The 21,703-nt window shown below is 35.9% G+C and overlaps 1 protein-coding gene across 36 annotated transcripts in view; it reads left to right on the forward strand.

The window, feature by feature from the left end:
• Window positions 1-21,703, forward strand: part of PCDH11X (protocadherin 11 X-linked) — a 728,596-nt gene that overhangs the window by 359,000 nt on the left and 347,893 nt on the right. For 11 of the 36 annotated variants that reach the window (XM_021080411.2, XM_085006455.1, XM_021080409.2 and 8 more), the window contains one exon: window positions 10,931-10,960. The exons of 17 other annotated variants lie outside the window; for them this stretch is intronic. In XM_021080411.2, the coding sequence (XP_020936070.1) occupies window positions 10,931-10,960 (30 nt within the window). Of the gene's footprint in view, window positions 1-10,930; window positions 10,969-21,703 lie in introns of all 36 variants that reach the window. 8 more of the 36 variants (XM_085006470.1, XM_021080416.2, XM_021080417.2 and 5 more) reach the window with 1 other exon arrangement.

Consider the following 21,703-nt stretch of genomic DNA (forward strand, 5'->3'; position numbering starts at 1 on the left):
GGAAAGGAAGAAGTAAAACTATCCCTATTTGCAGATGACATGATACTATACCTAGAGAATCCTAAAGACTCTACCAGAAAACTGTTAGAGCTCATCCATGAATTTGGCAAAGTCGCAGGATACAAAATCAATACACAGAAATGGATGGCATTTCTATACACTAACAATGAAAGAGCAGAAAAGGAAATTAGGGAAGCAATCCTGTTTACCATCACATCCGGAAGAATCAAATACCTAGGAGTAAACCTACCTAAAGAGACAATAGACCTGCACTCTGAAAACTATAAGCCACTGATGAAAGAAATCAAAGATGACACAAATAGATGGGAGGAAATACCATGCCCATGGATTGGAAGAGTCAGTATTATCAAAATGACTATACTACCTAAGGCAATCTGCAGATTGAATGCAATCCCTATCAAATTACCCATGACATTTTTCACAGAACTCGAACAGAAGATTTTAAAGTTTGTTTGGAAGCGCAAAAGACCCAGAATAGCCAAAGCCATCCTGAAAAAGAAAAATGGAGCTGGAGGAATCAGGCTCCTGGTCTTCAGACTATACTACAAAGCAACAATCATCAAAACCATATGGTACTGGCACAAAGACAGAAATATATATCAGTGGAACAGGATAAAAGCCCAGAATTAAACCCACACACCTACAGCCAACTAATCTATGACAAAGGAGGTAAGAATTAACCTTACTTTTAAATCAATGCAGTTGAACTAATAATACTATTTTAAAATACCCTTTTTTTATCAGAGTTTGATATAAAGGCAGGTAAATAGGTCACTTTTAAATTTTTACTTCTTATCATAGTTCTCATAAGTCATTCTTTCATCTAATATAAAAAGCAGGCATTCACAGAATTAAGTGGATGGTAGATACTGCACTTTAAAAAATGTTTTCCGCCTCCACCTAAACGAATTAGAAAAAGAAGAACAAAAAAGTCCTAAAGTCAGCAGAAGGAAGGAAATTATAAAGATCAAAGAAAAAATCAATAAAATAGAGACTCAAAAAACAATAGAGAAAATTAATAAAACCAAGAGCTGGTTCTTTGAAAAGGTGAACAAAATTGACAAACCCCTGGCCAGACTCACTAAAAAGAGGAGAGAAAGAACCCAAATAACCAACATTAGAAATGAAAAAGGAGAAATCACAGCGGATACAGCAGAAATACAAAAACCCATAAGAAAATACTATGAACAACTGTACGGCAACAAGTTTGACAATCTGGAAGAAATGGACAATTTTCTAGAATCTTACAGCCTGCCAAAACTGAAACAAGTAGAAACAGACCAACTGAACAGACCAATCACTAGAAATGAAATTGAAGAGGTCATAAAATCACTCCCTACAAATAAAAGTCCAGGACCACATGGCTTCACAGGTGAATTTTATCAAACCTATAAAGAGGAATTGGTGCCCATCCTCCTGAAACTCTTCCAAAAGGTTGAAGAAGAAGGAATACTCCCAAAGACATTCTATGAGGCCACCATCACCCTCATTCCAAAACCAGGCAGAGATACCACCAAAAAAGAAAACTATCGGCCAATATCATTGATGAATATAGATGCAAAAATTCTCAACAAAATCTTAGCCAACCGAATCCAACAACATACCAAAAAAATTATACACCATGACTAGGTTGGGTTCATCCCAGGTTCACAAGGATGGTTCAACATACGCAAATCAATCAGCATCATACACCACAGTAACAAAAAAAAAAAGTCAAAAATCATATGATCATCTCAATAGACACAGAAAACGCATTTGACAAAGTCCAACATCCATTCATGATCAAGACCCTCGCCAAAGTGGGTATAGAGGGAACATTCCTGAATATAATCAAAGCCATTTATGATAAACCCACAGCAAAGATAATCCTCAATGGGGAAAAACTGAAAGCCTTCTCACTCAAATCTGGAACAAGACAGGGATGCCCACTCTCACCACTGCTCTTCAACATATTTTTGGAAGTCCTAGCCACAGCAATTAGACAAACAAAAGAAATAAAAGGCATCCATATAGGAAGAGAAGAGGTAAAACTGTTGCTGTATGCAGATGACATGATACTATACATAGAAAACCCTAAGGACTCAACCCCAAAACTACTTGAACTGATTAATAAATTCAGCAAAGTAGCAGGATATAAGATGAACATTCAGAAGTCAGTTGCATTTCTGTATACCAGCAATGAAACATTAGAAAAGGAATACAAAAATACGATACCTTTTAAAATTGTACCTCACAAAATCAAATACCTCGGAATACACCTGACCAAAGAGGTAAAGGACCTATATGCCGAGAACTATAAAACTTTAATCAAAGAAATCAAAGAAGATGTAAAGAAATGGAAAGATATTCCATGTTCCTGGATTGGAAAAATCAATATTGTGAAAATGGCCATACTACCCAAAGCAATCTACACATTCAATGCAATCCCTATCAAATTACCCATGACATTTTGCACAGAACTAGAACAAACAATCCAAACATTTAGATGGAACCACAAAAGACCCAGAATCGCCAAAGCAATCCTGAGAAACAAAGACCAAGCAGGAGGCATCACTCTCCCAGACTTCAAGAAATACAAAGCCACAGTCATCAAAACAGTGTGGTACCGGTACCAAAACAGACAGACAGACCAATGGAACAGAATAGAGAATCCGGAAATAAACCCGGACACCTATGGTCCATTAATCTTTGACAAGGGAGGCAAGAACATAAAATGGGAAAAGGAAAGTCTATTCAGCAAGAATTGCTGGGAAACCTGGACAGCAACATGCAAAGCAATGAAACTAGAACACACCCTCACACCATGCACAAAAATAAACTCCAAATGGCTGAAAGACTTAAATATACGACAGGACACCATCAAACTCCGAGAAGAAAACATAGGCAAAACACTCTCTGACATCAACCTCATGAATATTTTCTCAGGTCAGTCTCCCAAAGCAATAGAAATTAGAGCAAAAATAAACCCATGGGACCTCATCAAACTGAAAAGCTTTTGCACAGCAAAGGAAACCAAAAAGAAAACAAAAAGACAACTTACAGAATGGGAGAAAACAGTTTCAAATGATGCAACCGACAAGGGCTTAATCTCTAGAATATATAAGCAACTTATACAACTCAACAGCAAAAAAACCAATCAATCAATGAAAAAATGGGCATAAGACCTGAATAGACATTTCTCCAAAGAAGATACACAGATGGCCAACAAACACATGAAAAAATGCTCAACATCGCTGGTTATAAGAGAAATGCCAATCAAAACTACCATGAGATACCACCTCACACCAGTCAGAATGGCCATCATTAAGAAGTCCACAAATAACAAGTGCTGGAGGGGCTGTGGAGAAAAGGGAACCCTCCTGCACTGCTGGTGGGAATGTCAACTGGTACAGCCACTATGGAGAACAGTTTGGAGATACCTTAGAAATCTATACATAGAACTTCCATATGACCCTACAATCCCACTCTTGGGCACCTATCCAGACAAAACTCTACTTAAGAGAGACACATGCACCCACATGTTCATTGCAGCACTATTCACAATAGCCAGGACATGGAAACAATCCAAATGTCCATCAACAAATGATTGGATGAGGAAGAAGTGGTATATATACACAATGGAATACTACTCAGCCATAAAAAAGAATGACATAATGCCATTTGCAGCAACGTGGATGGAACTAGAGACTCTCATAGTGAGTGAAATGAGCCAGAAAGACAAAGGCAAATACCATATGATATCACTTATAACTGGAATCTAATATCCAGCACAAATGAACATCTCCTCAGAAAAGAAAATCATGGACTTGGAGAAGAGACTTGAGGTTGCCTGATGGGAGGGGGAGGGAGTGGGAGGGATCGGGAGCTTGGGCTTATCAGACACAACCTAGAATAGATTTACAAGGAGATCCTGCTGAATAGCATTGAGAACTATGTCTAGATACTCATGTTGCAACAGAAGAAAGAGTGGGGGAAAAACTTTAATTGCAATGTATACATGTAAGGATAACCTGACCCCCTTGCTGTACAGTGGGAAAATAAAAAAAAAAAAAAAGAAAATAAATAAAAAATGTTTTCCTTCTTGTAATTAAGAAAAATCATTTGTATTCTGGTGTTTATTCTCACAATCACTTTATTACTTTGATGTTCATTGTGTAATCATATACAAGCTTTAATAGACACAATGCAACATTCTCAGATTTTTACATTTTACAGGAATGACACATTAAAGTGATCTGTAATTTAAAGTGATATTGGAGACAATTGCTTATGTCTAGACAAAGGTATCTTTATACAAAATTCAAACAATTAAAGATGGAACTTTGTTCCCACAGACATGCAATATTTTAAGAAGGCAGATGTGTCTGTCACTTTGTTTTTGTTACAATGTTTTCAAGAAGGCAGATGTGTCTGTCACATTGTTTTGTTATTCTCATAGTATAAGAATGTTTCAAGGAAAGAGTAGAGTTTTGAATAAACCAGAAAGATTATGTGAGAGTAAGTTCAGTAGTAATCCATGTCAACCCTCTCTTCTGATAAGAAACTGGGAATTTGGTATCATTCATAATATTCTGCTTCTAGGTCATTTTGAGAATATTTTATTCTTGTTTAGCTTTGCTAGATTGATTCCAGCATCAATCTTGTATAAAGCATTGCTTCCCCCCTGCCCCCCCCCCTTAGTTTGACTCTCATTCTGGTACTTTTATAATCTCTCCATGTTCCAATTCCAAGATTCAGGACCCTTGAAAAATCATTTCAACTGGATTTAATCCAGTACTCTCAATCCCTTTCCCACATAACTCAGCAAATGCAATGGCATTGTCCCATGATATCCTATGTCTTCTTCCAAATGTTCTGTCAGACTTTAACAGTGATACACTATACAGTAGGTGGATTTGAATAAATAATAATTTGACAACCATTTTTAAGTTTCATTCACTTTAGCAGAGGGAATCTCCGATTTGACACATGTATTTCAAATTATGTGTAAATTCATGGCATGGAATTGATAACTTTTCAACCCTCTGAATGGATGAGTTGGACAATTTGTTCACTGGTATCTCAGTACCATAGAAGAGTACATTAAGCTTATATAGTAGAATAGTTCACACTATATAATATTTTTTTTGTATTTTTTTTAGGGCCACACCCATGGCATATGGAGGTTCCCAGATTAGGGGTCCAATTGGAGCTGTAGCTGCTGGCCTACACCACAGCCACAGCAACATGGGATCCGAGCTGCATCTGTGACCTACACCACAGTTCATGGCAACACCAGATCCTTAACCCACTGAGTGAGACCAGGGATAAAACATGCGTCCTCATAGATGCTAGTCAGGTTTGTTTACTGCTGAGCCATGACGGGAACTCCCATGCTACATAATTTTACTGATCTAATTAAACTAACTTTGGATCCCAGTATATATTTTAAAAGTATTCAGATGGGAATTTAATTCTAAATATTCTAATATGTAATATTTAATTTTAATATTTAGACATTCTTTAATTCTAAGGTTAAGGAATTAAAAATAAATTACCTTGTTGGCAAGGATGTGGAGAAATCTGAACCCTTGTACACTACTGATTTTACTGAGTTTGAAATTATGCAACTTCTTTGTTAAACAGTCTGGCATTTTCTCAAATGATTAAACATAGAGCTATTCCACTCCTGGGTATATGCCCAAGAGAAATGAAAACATATACCCATGCAAAAACTTGGATATGATGTTTACATAAGATTTATGAGATACATTCTCATAAATGTGTTCTTTTGAAACAGTTGTTTACATTTCAGAATGAAAATAGGTAGTAAACAAACATCACATGTTGAGATTCACCAGTATCTTTCCTTTAAAGCCAACTGCACTGTAAGTCGATAACTGAATGAAGTTCTGAAATATAATGTCAGATGACCTACCTACTAAAAAAATAAATGAGGCAGTGGTAGTTATATTATTTAAACCAAGTAAAAATTACACTTAAAGTTCTGATATTTTTTAAGTGTCAGTTGGGGGAGCGGTGGGTATTCCACAGGGTATAGTATTAGAAATCTGATTCCATAGACTTATAATTTGTTATGTTATACACACACATGCACATACAAGGATAAAAAAAAAATTTCTTCCTCCATTGAGTCCATTTTTAGACAAATATTTATTCAAGATATTCTATGGATACACAGTCATAAATATTTTCATTTTGACTATGCCATTCAGAAAAAGTGCAATTGCTATGCTCCTGATGTCATTTTAAGTGCTTTTTGTTAAATCTTGACTGTTAAAGGACATATCAAGTTGCTATTGCACTTGATTCAACTGACAAAAATTTAGTGACGGTTAATGTTTTATTGAGTGATAATTGTAACAATCTTTTAAAAATAAATCTGTGCTGATAGAATGCATTGCCTCCTATATATATTCTGTTCTATTTCTTTCCTAAACAGCAGGCAGGGTAGTGATTTAGAATAAGCTCTGATATCTTTGCTCTGTAATAGGTTTCTTCTTTCTATTACCTGTTCTTAGAGATGTGGCTTCCTTGACTTCTGACTCTAGTCTTGCTCCCTCTATTATTAGTCTTGGTGATCCAAAATTCCTAATAGTTGTGTTCAAGCGGATAGCTGCTCTATAAGCAGCAGCAATACTCAGGAATATCCTACATGAAGCCAGAGTGAAGTTAGCAGCTATATGAAGCCAGAGTGAAGTTAACAGCTATACTTTACACAAGTAAGAAAAGGAAAAGTGGTAAATCTGGGAGTTCCTATGTGACTCAGTGAGCTAAAAGTTGGCATTGTCACTGGCGAGGCTCGGGTCACTGTTGCTGCTGTGGCATGTGTTTGATCCCTGGTCTGGGTACTTCCACTTGCTGTAGGTGTGGGGGAAAAAAAAAAGTAGACCTGGAGATGGGTAAAAGAATGAATTATGACTTCTCAGAAAGACTGTGTGGTGGCAATACTCTTGGGTTCTAGGTCTCTTCTTGTATTGACCTCACCCTTTGTCCTTGTGTTCATTTTGAATGCACAGGCCTAAAACAGGTAAAGCTAAAACACAAAGGCACGTGGATATGAGAAATACCAAAATTATTTGATCTTATTTCTTTCCATTATGCCAATACAGCTATAGCCTCAGTGTATACTTGAATAACTCTTCACTGTGGTGACTTGTCTGCCACCATTTTCCACTGAGAGAGAGCTGGTTAAAATTTAAAATGCTCTCTTAGTTGGATCATACCTTTGATAATAACAAACTTTGTTGCTTCTCTTGTACCCTATAACTTGTCCCTTCTTTTTCATTAGTGTCAATCAACTCTATCAATCTAGAAGATTAGATATAATAGGAGCAATGTTCATTTACTGGTAGTAAGAGTTAAAATTTATTCATATCATGAGGTTAGTAGGAATGTATGAAACTACATGACTAATGTATATTATAGAAAATTCTGAGCCTGTAACATTCAGACTAATGAACTTTTTTCCTTCCCCCACTATACATAATTTAGTCTGGACAATGATTTTGTTGATTTAATGTTGGTCATTTTTGGGTCATTTTTATAATGAGATAAAAATTCATGTCACCAATAAAATAGAAGTTGCTTTTCAGCATGTTTTTCCTGCTTCTAGAATAAATTTTTTAAATGTTTCTATCATCAACTTTGGTGTCAATATGCCAACCTACTCACATGCCTGCCGATATATTTCTGTGCTTTCTTTTAATTCTAATGCTTGTCTTGTTGTCATGCAATAGGTGACAGATTGTGTTGTGTCTATGTGGTTTGGAAAATGCAAAGACTATGATTTTATATTTCCCACTTGATTTATTTTAAGCTTTTCTCAATAGAATTTCTCAGATAAGGGCAAAATAACACAGCATAGGCAGTGCTCTTAATTAAAATGTATAATTTAGGGAAATAAACACATATCCTAGAGTTTTGGCTACACCCACAGCACATGAAACCTGAGCCAGAGATCGAATCTGAGCTGCATCTGTGACCTATGTATGCCACAGTTGCTGCAATGGCGGATACTTAACCCACTGTACTCAGGAACTCCTGGAGTTGCATTTTTTCACTGCAGTGGTAAAGAGGTGCTCTCCTCAGTATGTTGACTAACCTTAGGTATTGTCATTACTTTTTCTAACTTATCAAGATAGATATAATTAACAGTTCCTTATCTTCACTTGATTTGCTAAGGAGTTTGGATTGCTCAGTAGTGGTAAAACATCGAACAAAAATCTACTTTGTTCTTGAAAGTAAATTCTAATGGAGCAAATATAAAAAAAGACCCATTGTGGTTTTGCAAAGTAGACAATGATACTTTTTAATGTTATAGTCTTAGATATGGATAAACATTTGAGGTTTTTTTTTGTCCATGATATTATTTCTGTTGGAAAGTTGAAAATTAAAACCTATGATTTAAGCATTATTAGTCATGATAAAGAGTTGTAAATACCAATTGTTTAAAGACATTAAAACCCAAGGACATTTTCTTGAAAGAGATTACTCAAGGTATTATCCTCAGGATACACCTTCACAGACAAGTAGAATGTTAACTCTGCTGATTGAATTTGATCAACTTATAAGAACAATACCATTATCTTAAACTAAAAATAACTACCCAAAGTGGAAGGAAAAAACACATATTTTGATTTCCTTAGACAATAGAATTGTGCCTATGTCGGCATATCTGCCTCAATGTCAGTTTTGGAAATTCAACTTATATTAAAATATATACCCTTTTTAGTCTGAGAATAAGCCATTGGATAACAAACTATAGAGTCTTTGTTTTGTTTCAAGGCAAATTTTGCTCAAAGACTGAAATTGTCTTTGCCAATATTTTATTTAACACAAGTCCACTGTGGGAATCATAAAAATCACAAAAATTTTGCAAATCTATAGCATACAAGATAATGTCCCTTAATAAGCCAATAAAGAAAGAACATATTCCACACCAATGGTAGGTTAATCACACTATTGTTCCAAGCAAAGGGCAAGAGGAAAGGAATAAAGTCCAAATTTAGTTGAGGTGTACCTTTTTATGAGATGGTTCTGGGGAGGGAGAGCTTAACCAACTGAGAACTGATGTCCAACTACTGACACAAAGATGAAACTACCTTGTTGCTAAAGGACGTCATTAGGAAATGAAAGCACTGATACTGGTGGGCAAGATGATAACCTTCCCCAGGGTCACTGAACAGTTTTCACCACTGCTAAGCAGAGATCTGTCTTCCTAGGAAGGAGCTAATACCCCAAGGTCTTCAGAGAGCTATTTAGATCAGCAGAATCATGTTGCCAAGACTGAACACCCTCAGATGATCCTCACAGACTCTGGGTATTGATACAGTATTGGCATGCTTAATGCCCCCTTGCCACAGTTGCTTCCTCATGTTATTTATTTATTTGTTTATTTATTTAGAGCCATACCTATAGCGTGAGGAAGTTCCTGGGCCAGAGATTGAACCCAGGTCACAGCAGTGACCCGAGCCACTGTGGTGACAACTCCAGATCCTTAAACACCAGGTCACCAGGGAATTTCTAGAAATGTATTTTTTTAATTTTATTTTACTAAAGTATAGATGATTTACAATGTTGTATTAAATTCTGCTGTACAGATCAAAACAACTTAATTTTGGAGGGAACAAATAGATTTGAACTGAGATCAAACAACAACCCAACATCATTCATCCTTTTGCTATATTTATTGTATCTCTCTTTGTATTTATACTTATTTCAAAATCAACCCTATCTCCTCACCAATTTTCTGTGATTCTTCAGATTCTATAAAGCTCTCACATAAACTTTTGCATTACTGTAGCAATGAAAAGGAACTGAGATAAAATTTGAGGAGAAAATTTTGGGGAGCATTATTTGCTAGAAATATTATACATGTAATGCATTTATCATGGGACATATTCATCCTCTATAAAGGAACATGAATCCAAGGGACAAATGACCTAAAGTCTTCTGGAGTCTTCCAAATCAATTTAAATCCATTTCCTGAGGTTGGATGGGGGTAAATAAAGAAGTCTTATATAAAAAAATGAATGAAATGACTTTGCCAGGATGGCTGCAAAAAGGATTTAGTTGAACAGAAATGAATTAAGGTGCTCCTAAGACCCACCAAAATTAACATTTAAAGACAGTACCCAAAGCCTCATAGATATTTATATTTATTCTTAATTCATGACTCTCCAACAAGCATAGTTCTTTTTTAAAAAAATTGTGTCCATGCTTGAGATTAAAAACTCATTCATTTAAAAATGGATGGAGAATAAGAGAATATCTAATTGGAAAGAAGCTTTTTCATGACAAATGCCTATGTGAGCTAAGCACATAATTTTTTTTTTGATGCTCATTGACGCTTTTTATATGGGTCTTCATATTGTTGCATGAGATTTGTAATATTGTTATACCTTTTTACTAAAACAGCTGTAGAGTTCAACAGATGAAAATAGTTTCATTAGAAGTGCAAAATTGGGAGTTCCCGTTGTGGCACAGTGGTTAACGAATCCGACTAGGAATCATGAGGTTGCAGGTTCGGTCCCTGCCCTTGCTCAGTGGGTTAACGATCCGGCGTTGCTGTGAGCTGTGGTGTAGGTTGCAGACGCGGCTCGGATCCCGCGTTGCTGTGGCTCTGGCGTAGGCCGGTGGCTACAGCTCCGATTCGACCCCTAGCCTGGGAACCTCCATATGCCGCGGGGAGCGGCCCAAGAAATAGCAACAACAACAACAACAACAACAACAACAAAATTAAAAAAAAAAAAAGAAGTGCAAAATTGTGTATTATTGCACTGGGAATATTGACATGCTTTTTAAAAAAATATATTTGCAGTAACAAATTAGAGCTGATTTTTTGTTTTTGTTTTTGTTTTGTTTTGTTTTCCTTTGCTTCCTTTGCCTCCATTTTATCCTAAATCAGCGGAAATCCGAGGGGAAAAGGGCAGGAAAGGTAAGACTGTAAGTTTCAAAGAAAATTGATTTCAAAGTATGTTGTGCTATATTTTTCTTAAATTTCTGAAGCTACAGTAGCTACTTAGTGGAGTTAAAATTATAAGTATTTAAGATGACATATGTTGTAGTTCTGCCTTGAAAGAGCTTCAAGCTGAGCTGTCTCTACCTTTTGTATCATTTACACAGTCCTAGAAGCAGTTTTCAAGTCTTATTTTATTTTTCACCAACACTTTCTTTTCCAACTGTGCCAAAACAGCATACTACTGACATCACTTTGTGAATGCTCTAGTAATAGTTATTTTATGATAAATTTTAGCAATAAAAGGGACCATCAAAATTCACAATTTAACAGTGACAGCAAAAGTGAGTGAATATGAAGCATGATGATGTCTGATAAGGTCATAGAGAAAAATACTGTAAACTAAACATGATTAATCAATAAATTGATATTCTCTGAGAAACTGGGCTTTAGAATGTAATCTTTCAATGTGAAAAAAATTTTAATGAAAGATAGTTGATGTACAATATTATGATAGTTTTGATGTATTACACAGTGATTTTACATTTGCATACATTATAAAATGATGACTACACAAGTCTTGTAACCATCTGTAACCATATAAAGTTACTACAATATTACTGACCATATCCTTTATGCTGTATATTACATCCGATGACTTTTATTTTAAAAGCTGGAGCTTAATACCTCTTAATCCCTTTCACCTATTTCACCCAATTCTCTCCCCTCTGGCAACCATCCTTTCAGTCTCTATATTTTTGGGTTTTTTTTTTGTTTGTTTTTTAGATTCCACATATGAGATCATATAGTATTTGTCTTTCTCAGTCTGATTTATTCAACTTAGCAAAATATCCTCTAGATTCATCTATGTTGTGCAAATGGCATGATTTCTTTTTTTAATACCTGAATAGTATTACACTTATACATATGCCACATTTTTATCCATTCATCTATTGATGGAGACTTACGTTGCTTCCACATCTTGGCTATTGTAAACAATGCTGCAATGAGCATTAAGGTGCATATATCTTTTTAAATTAGTGTATTTGTTTAAATTAGTGTATTAGTATTCTGTATAAATACTCAGAAGTGAGATTGCTGGATCATACAGCAGTTCTATTTTTAATTTTATGAGGAACCTCCATACAATTTTCCCTAGTGACTGCACCAATTACATTCCTACCAGAAGTGCATGAGGATTCCCTTTTCTATACATCCCCACCAACACTTGTTATTTGTTTTCTCTTGATGATTGCCATTCTGAGAGGTGTGACGTGGTATCTCATTGTGGTTTTGATTTGTATCTCCTCAATGATTAGTGATATAAAGCATATTTTCATGTCTGTTAGCCATCTGTATGTCTTTGCTGAAAAATGTCTATTGTGTTCCTCTGCCCATTTTTAACTGGGTTGTTTGTTTTCTTGACATTGAGTTGTATGAGTTCTTTGTATATTTTGTATATTAACACCTTATCAGTTTTTTGAAAATATATTCTCATTCGGTAAGTTGCCTTTTCATTTGGTTGATGGCTTCCTTTGCTGTACAAAAGCTTTTGATGTACTCCCATTTGCTTATTTTTGCTTTTGTTTACCTTGTCTGAGAAGATAGCATACCTCCCACATACCAAGGTATTGCTAAGACCTATGTCAAAATGTATACTGTCACTATTTTCTTCTAGAAATTTTATGGTGTCAGGTCTTACATTTAAGCCTTTAGTTGATTTTGAGCTTATTTTACTTTGATTCTTTTACATGTAGCTGTCCAGTTTTCCCAATATCATGTATTGAAGAGGTTATCTTTTCCTCACTGTGTATTTTTGCCTCCTTTGATGTGAAAAATTTAAATTTTGCTCACATATTTATGAACAGTCTTTCTAGGAAAACTTGGATTTCTACTATTAAAAAATAATTTATGTCACACATACTGTTGAATTTTAATTACTTCATTGGTTAAACTGCACCATCACTAAATATAAACAGTTTTTTAGCAGTTTACTGATATTTGTTTAATAGAATGTGTACCTTGGTTTCCTCTTCATGTTTTGAGGTTAAAAGAAGTGGATTTCCCTTAAACTTCTGATGGAATATATTTTGGAAGTTAAATTCAGTAAACCTTAAATGCTATCTATCTCAGGAACAAAAATGCTGCCATAACTGTATGCTAGGTTAAATCTGAGCTATTTAAAGATGAGTTAGCCCGTGCTAGTTTGAGCAATCAAATTTTGTCTTTGAAAAAGAACTTGCCAAAGGGTGGTCTAGGCTATGCCAGAAGTACTCTGTTAGCCCTGGATGGCTTTATCAGATGTGAAAGTTACCTGAAAATGGAGCCTGACTAAAATGTCAAAATACATTTTCATTACTGTTTGAGAGATAATCTAAAATAACATCATTAGAGAATTTTCACTCAGTATACCTTTTCGAGAGTTTTCAAATGCTGGGCTCAACTGTCTTATCACTGTGACCTTAGAGTGATGACTTTTTAAGAGTTAAATCCTCCCAGAAAGCAAAAGGTCATAGAAAAATTCTCCAATTAAAAGGAGGGAAACAGGAGTTCCTGTCATGGCACAGTGGAAATGAATCTGACTAGGAACCATGAGCTTGAGGGTTTGATCCTTGGCCTTGCTCAGTGGGTTAAGGATTTAGCATTGCTGTGAGCTGTGGTGTGGCTGTGGCATAGGCCATCAGCTGCAGCTCTGATTGGACACCTGGCCTGGGAATCTCCATATGCTGTGGGTGCGGCCCTAAAAAGCAAAAAAAAAAAAAAAAAAAGAGAGAATCAAGGGTAATAAAGTGTCAGTAGCTATATAAAGTGAAAGAGAGAGAGAGAGATTGAAGCTCTACAAATTTTAGGTGTTCCAACACTCTGGTACATTTAGAAATGCCCCTGTTGCTCAGTTATTTCAAATTTGGAATTTGGAAGAATAGAAATATGGGCCAATTTTGTCTAGTGTAGTTATTCTATAAATAGAAAAGTGTTTTTGTTTTAAAAAATTAGGTCTCTGTGTACAGCATTATCAGGTGAATTTATTTTCCTGTTCAGAAAACACCTGGGTCATACAATTTTAATATAAAACAGTTCTATAGTGAATATTAAAACAGTAATATAATCATAATATCAGGAACAATGGAAAATGTAGTTTTCAGTGAAGGATAGCTTTTTTGGTCAAATAAAAGCAAATCCTAGACTTACAGAATGTTTTTATTCCAAATAGAGAGAAGGCGTCTGTGACCTACACCACAGCTCATGGCAATGCCGGATCCTTAACCTACTGAGCAAGGCCAGGGATCAAACTGCAACCTCATGGTTCCTAGCCAGATTCGTTACACTGAGCCATGATGGGAACTCCAGGTGTTTCGCTTTTTAAAGTAGAAAGGGGTAAGCAGAATCTTCTAAGAAGAAACTAGACAAGCCAGATAAATGACCGATGGGGTCCACCAAGAAATTGTCTTGCTGATTCCCAGGAGACCTTGATAAAGGGGACGTGGTCCACATTTTTAGTGTTTGCTCATTTCTTGGGAGCAAGCAGAGCTCAGGACCCTATAGGAAGGAGAGATATCTGATAAAGCTTGGTCAAGACAAAGTGTTATAGGAGAAAGAGAAGGGAGTGAGAGAATGGTCATATTCTAGGTGTTTGGTAAGTCCCTGGGTCGGGTTGTCAAGTGAAGTTCAAGGCTTTGCACAGGTAAGAACTCAAGAGTAAGCTGAATTAGATTGAAGGCAGATTTATTCAGGGAGGCACACACTCCATCGTCAGAAAGTGGGCCATCTCAGAAAGTGAAAGACAACTCTAGAATACAGAGTTTTTAGTTTTTATGAATTGGGTTAATTTCATAGGTAAATAAATGGGAGGATTATTCCAACTATTTTGGGGAAGGGGCAGGATTTCCAGGAACTGGGCCACTGCCCACTTTTTGGCCTTTTATGATCAGTCTCGTCATGTGAGTGTGTCACCTAGCATGCTAATGTATTTCAATGAGTGCATAATGAGACTCAAGGGCTCCCAGAATTTAACTCTTCTGCCATCTTGGGCCTGGTTGGTTCTAACCAGTTTTTGTCCTATCCTGTTTTTATCAATGGCTGTGTCATTCTTTTAATTGCTGTGCCCTGACCCCTTCCCTTCTGTCTCAAAGCAGAGGATAAGAAAGGGACAGCTGTGAGCACTTGGTCATTTTCCCCACTACCTTTCTATACCAAAGTAAACATAGTAAAATTAACTTACTTATAGTGTGCTTGCACTGTTCCAAGCACTATGTGTGTGTGTGTGTGTGTGTGTGTGTGTGTGTGTGTGTGTGTGTGTATACATATAAGTGCGTATATGTATATAAGAATTCTTCTACATCTACATGTTTATACCTACTACATATTTAGTTCTAACAATAATCTTATAAACTATTTTGCAGATTAGGAAACCGGGGTACAGAAAGTTTAAGTGACTTGCCTAAGATTACAGATCTTACAAGTAGAAGAGCCATGGTTTGAAGCCAGCCAATCTGGCTTACAAAAATACCTTTTGTAACCAAGAAAAAAACTTGAAATCATAGGAGTTCCTGTTGTGACTCAGCAGATTATGAACCTGACTAGTATCCATGGGAATGCAGGTTCAATCCCTGGCCTTGCTCAGTGGGTTAAGGGTCTGGCATTGCTGTGAGCTGTGGTGTAGGCTGCAGATGCAGCTTGGATCCTGTGTTGCTGTGGTTGTGATGTAGGCTGGCAACTGTAGCTCCTACTGGACCCCTAGCCTGGGAACTTACATATGCTGCAGGTGCAGCCCTAAAAAGCAAAAAGAAATAAAGCAAATACTTCTTTTATCTCAAAGTATTTATTTTATTATATTTTAGTAATTATCTTGAACATATTTAATGTTTGAAGATATTTCTGAAAGAATATATTTAAAAAAATTTCTACTTCTGTCCACTCTGATGATGTTACAGACCCCTCATCAAGCCGTTTTCACTAGACTATACCCATTCTATACCTAGCCTAACATAATATGGTTAACATATACCATGGAGATTAGGTCTGTCTTCTAATGCCCTTTATTTTTGTTTCATTGCACTTATGTATACATTTGAAGGGTATTTTGGATATTAAATTCAAGAAGCTATAAACCTTAAATATATTAAGTGTCAGAATATTCATTAACTTTAGATTTATTACAAATGTTTCCATAAAAGTTGAATTAATCTCTTGAACTCCTGAACTTCACCTATAGGTTTTTTAAATATAAATTATAAAATATGACTTTTATGTTCATTTGTGATAAGTGAAAAAAATAAGGTTCCTGCATTTGTTAAAAAAAAAAAAAATTGGGCCACTCATTATCTTGGTTAAGCATGAAGTATCTAAATGAATGCTTATTGTTGGTTAGATTCTCAAACATCAAAGGACCTATAATTTCTCAATTACTTCCCCATCTATTTACGTTTAAATGACTTCAGAGGCCCAACAAAGAGGACTAGTTTCAGATTGCAATCAGAGGCTTATGTTACAGATAGACGTGTTTTTCTACCTCCCTCCTAAAAGACTATTTCACAGAGAAGCTATTGGCATTCAAAGAGGAGAATAAAAGCAAATGCCACACTCCATTGTTCTTTCATTCTTTAGTGTGGGAGGGCTAAGAGTTAATTGAAAGGAAAACACGTTTCAACACATACTGACCTGTGATTGAATAAATTAGTGATAGTAAACTTGATTTTCAACTAAAAGAGAGAAGTACAATTTTTCGAACCTGGTTAATATTAAAACAAACAAACAAACATGTCTTGCTTAAACACAAACTGGCTCCCTTAGTACTAACCTGAAAATTTCCATCTAGACATTTTTATTCAAGATCCCTCCCCTTTGGTTAAGCCTAAGTCTAAATTGCCCTCAGGGTTTGCACAAATGGTCATGCTTGTTAAAGAGTATGTTCACCAAAGTGCTAAACTGAAGATGGCAGAAACAGAACTGACAGATTCTCAAAGGAGTATATTTCTTATTTCTTTATATTTGCCTGAGGTAAATTTACAAAGTGGCTTCTTTCAGACTAGGCTAGAGGGTATCAGAAAGAATAGCTATAGTAAAAAAAGCAAATAAAAGCCATTTTCTGTCATTGGCTTCTCTTCTTCCAGACCCCTGTCATTTGTGTTGCCATTTGCTGGAAGACAACACGAAGAAGAGGGAGACAATGAGAATATTTGAAGGAACATATAGTAAAGTAACCATTTTACTGGTGTCTCCAAGGCACTTCTTCCCTTATCCTCTTCAACAATCCAGAAATGTTGAGAAATTTCATTATAAATTGTCCTCAATGTATAGCTTAGGAATTTGAATAAGACATGGCATAGTGAGATATTTCTTAAATATTAGCCCCAAATGGAACTAATTCTAAAGGTATATTTCTGAAGAGATGTATCAACATGCCTTGGCTCTAGTCAAGGATTATTTTCATACATATTTTTTGGAGCATGATAATCTAGTGAATGCATGAAGTTAAATCTACAGCAATTATGAATGCTATTTCTTTTATACTAAGCCATTATCCTTATCAAACATTCAATTGAATGTAAATGCGATGAAAAAATTAAATAGCACTAAGAGCTCTAATTTAGCATTACCACCTACAAGCAAACCTATTTGCCTTTTTCCTACATATATTCCATAGATACGATATTCCAGGGACATTGTACTATAGGCACACTGAGTTTTGTGGTCTTAACAGCTTCTTATTTTGCTTTAGAATAGATTATTTAACTCAGTTGGTAGTGACTAAAAACTTGGTTAGTGGCAAATTTGAAGGACATCTCTGGTTTGATCTTTGGATTCCCCTTCTAATGCTTACTCAAGACTTCTGTTTACACCTGACATTCAGTGTTAATTCAGATATCTTCACAAATAAATATCTGTTTTGCCTTACGTGCTTGTTTTTGTTGCTTTGTTTTTTAATTTTGTTGATTTTTGTTCCTAGGTTTGTCGACTTTGTGGCACCTACATGTACATATGTGCATTCCCTGGATCTTATTTTCATGTGATTACAAGGACTCCATGATTTTGAACATTGTCTTCTTTTTCTATGATCATAACTTTATTATTTGCCTTGTGTTATCCTATCTGGTTAACTTGAATTTTCCCTTCGTTGGATCCTCCAATTGTTCATCCTGCTTTATAAAATTCCTTCCTGGTTACATTTCTTTCCTTATCTCATCATTGCCATCCTTGGCTTATTACTGTTTGTAGTGCCGATTTCCAACTGTTGTCCCCTCACAGATTGTATTCTCCACAGGCCACTGAACACTCTTTGGCAAAAAACCCCCACAAAATCGTGCTGAATAATCTAGCGTACTACACATTCATTGTATTCAGCTCCTGTTGGTGTTCTAGATGTTGTTCAGAAGTCTTTTAATTCTTTTTTCATTAACTTTCTGCCCTGGGCCTTGAATGACTGTCACAAAACGTTTTGACCATCTTCAAATCCCTTATAAAATTTCCAACCCTGAGTTGTCAGCAGAGTAATTTTGGTCCTACTATGCTAAAATAGAAGCTGTCTTTGTAACCCCACTATATTTCTGAGTTCCTTTCTAGTCTCATATATTCCCTTTCAATTATTGTATTGTAATATCTAGCTCTTTAGTGTCTTTCTACATGTCATTTCCATTTTTCCTTTAAAGATACATAAGTGGGAGTTCCCTTTGTGACTCAGCGGGTTAAGACCCAACATGGTGTCCATGAGGATGCGGGTCAGATGCCTGGCTTCGTTCAGTGAATTAAGGATCTGGCATTGCTGCAAGCTGTGGTGTTGGTCAGAGAAGTGGCTCAGATCTCGCATTGCTGTGGTTGTGACATAGGCCTCAAGCTATAGCCCTAATTAGATCCCTAGCCCAGGAACTTCCATATGCTGCAGGTATGACCGTAAAAAGAAAAAAAAAAAAATATGCAAATGATATTTGTCAAGGAAAATAAATACGAAGTAATCACCCCCTTCCCCAAGTAGACTGTATCCTCTTTAGCTATTGCTGTAACTCACTACTAAATTGATGGAATCATCTGTATTAACTGCATTTTCCCATTACACATTCTTTGCTATAATTTATTATCTTTACTTCCAATTAAAATATAAACCTTTTGTCGTTTGCCCAAGATTTTCTGCTTACTACTTCCAGACGTTCTGTTACATTTGCCATTTTGAACGTAGCTCCTCTCTCAGTATTTCTGGAAACGTTTCTTCCAGAAAGCCTTCTGCAATCTGTCCATCCTTCTCTGTATATAAGTATAATGTTCACACCTGAATTGGGAGCTCATATTAATCAAGTACATATTTCTTCTGTATCCTTTCAATTTCTAGTGTAGGAGAGGGGATCTTTTCCCTTTATATTTTCTAGGTTCTATGGCTGCTGTAATGATTAGATTGGCATAAGATAAATTAATTGGACAAAAACTAATTTCATATGTATGGGAGCTCATAAAATAATATAATGCTTAAAGAAATGAACAAAGCAGGCAGCTTTTGTGCCTTTTAGACAAAGAAAAAATTTATGAAGAATTGACAAGACAGGGGGATTTGGGCTTGGTATAGTAAAATTAGTAAAGAAGTAACAAGGTTTGTTTATAGCCTTCTCAGCTCTGATTCTCTGTCTCCAGTAATGAGGATCTCTAGCTTTCTCCTTGTACAGGGAGGATATTTTTCACCTTAGAGATTTATTTCCTGCTTTTAGGGGGACAAAGGAGGGTCAGAATGTCCCTCTTGCACTTCCTGTTTCTTAAGTTACTTTAATTCAAAATAATCAATATGCCAAAGTACATATCTTGGGATGGCCTGCCTTGAACCCCATCACGAACACATTATCATATTTCACTTTTTATAAACACTTAGTATATTTATCTTATTTTTAATTTCCAAATTTTGATAAGAGTTTAACAGAACTGAGCTAGTCCCAGGGAAACTAATTTTCTAGAATAAAATGTGGAGTATTCTACTAATGTAATTGGAAATGCTTGATTACACAAGATTTAAAAAGCTTCTTTTTGGGGTCCTCTGACTTCACGTGAAACAGAAAGAAATATGTATCACGAATGATGAACTATGCCTTAGCCTTAATTCAGGCAGTTGTAATCCTGTTCTTTGGTGTGCATGGAAGTATCCTGGGAAAATCAATGACGCGAGGTATCTTCTTTTTAAAACTCTGATGCTCTTGGAGTTCCTGTCGTGGCTCAGTGGTTAATGAATCCAACAGGAACCATGAGGTTTCTGGTTAGATCCCTGGCCTCGCTCAATGGGTTAAGGATCCGTCACTGCTGTGAGCTGGGGTGTAGATCACAGAAGCGGCTCTGATCCCGCGTTGCTGTGGCTCTGGCGTAGGCCAGTGGCTACAGCTCCAATTAGACCCCTAGCCTGGGAACCTTCATATGCTGTGGGTGCAGCCCTAAAAAGCCAAAAAAAAACAAAAAACAAAAAACAAAAAACAAAATCCCTCTGACGCTCTGAATATTTTTCCACATATTTTTTTTCTTTAAGGTCCCAAGTGACTAAGCTGTCCAATTTGGACTCTTTATTTCTTTAAAAATATTATTTTTCTTTGTTCTAATGCCAAAAAAATGGACAAGGTGCAGGTGGGGGAGAGAAGCTATATGATCACATTGCATCTCCTTTCTCATTACTACTGCAAACTCTAAACCTCCCTTGAAAATGTTCCAAGCCTTCATACCTACCATTGTCTCACCTTGAAGCATCAAAATTCACCCATTATATCTCTGAGAAACAGATGTTTTCACTCTGTGTAGAGCACACTATTGAGGATGTTCTGAAATAAAACCATACATATTCATTTCAGCTCAATGCCCTATTCTGTATGTATGGGAAACAATAGACAGTGACATCTTAAGTAAAATAAGTCAAGGTTTTAAAAAGTTTTGAAATATATTTTATTCAAAGCCTTAGAAAATAAGAAAGCAATTTAAAAGTTTATTTGAATAGCACTCTTATGGGTATTAAATACACTATTCCCAGGTCTTCAGCTTTACAATATTGTTAGGCATAGCTACAAGTTCAGACCTTCTCATATGTACTCTTTCCATTTTTACAGATTGGGCAGTTTTCCATTCCTTTTTTTTTTTTTTTTTCCTAGCAACTCTTGAAAGTCCTTGTTTTTGTTCATTCAATGCCATCTAACTCAGTACATGATTTAGAAGCCTTGTCTGTTACTGTCTATGGCTAATTCAACAACTAAAACACTGAAATTGATACTGCCAACTATAGAGTTTTGTTTAGGATTTATATCTCTGATCTCAACCAAACAATTAAAACAATTACAATTCTATTCTAAACCTAGATTTTCTTATTTAGAAACAGTGACATTCATGTCCTCACTGCTAAATTAATAACAACTTTGAAATGCAAATTCCCCTATTTTAGGAGAAAAGGATTTATTTTCATCTTGCTTTGGTTTAACAGCTTTGTCGGAGATATAATTCACCCATTTATAGTTTTGTTTTTTAAGTTTACTTCTTATTTATTTATTGTTTTAATTGAAGTAGCATTATTTTACTGTATTGCTTTCATGTCAAGTATATCACCTTCTTAATTCATATCTTTTGATTTCTTTTTTCTTTTCTTTTTGTCTTTTCAAGGCTGCACCCACACCGTATGGAGGTTCCCAGGCTAGGGGTCGAATCAAAGCTTTAGCTGCTGGCCTACACCACAGTCACAGCAATGCCAGACCGGGCCACATATGTGACCTATACCATAGC

This window comes from Sus scrofa, chromosome X (genome assembly GCF_054392235.1).
Source record: "Sus scrofa isolate SSC_HxYL_T2T_F1_AM1 chromosome X, Sscrofa_HxYL_maternal_Yorkshire_Landrace_v2.0, whole genome shotgun sequence".
Lineage (NCBI taxonomy): Eukaryota > Metazoa > Chordata > Mammalia > Artiodactyla > Suidae > Sus > Sus scrofa.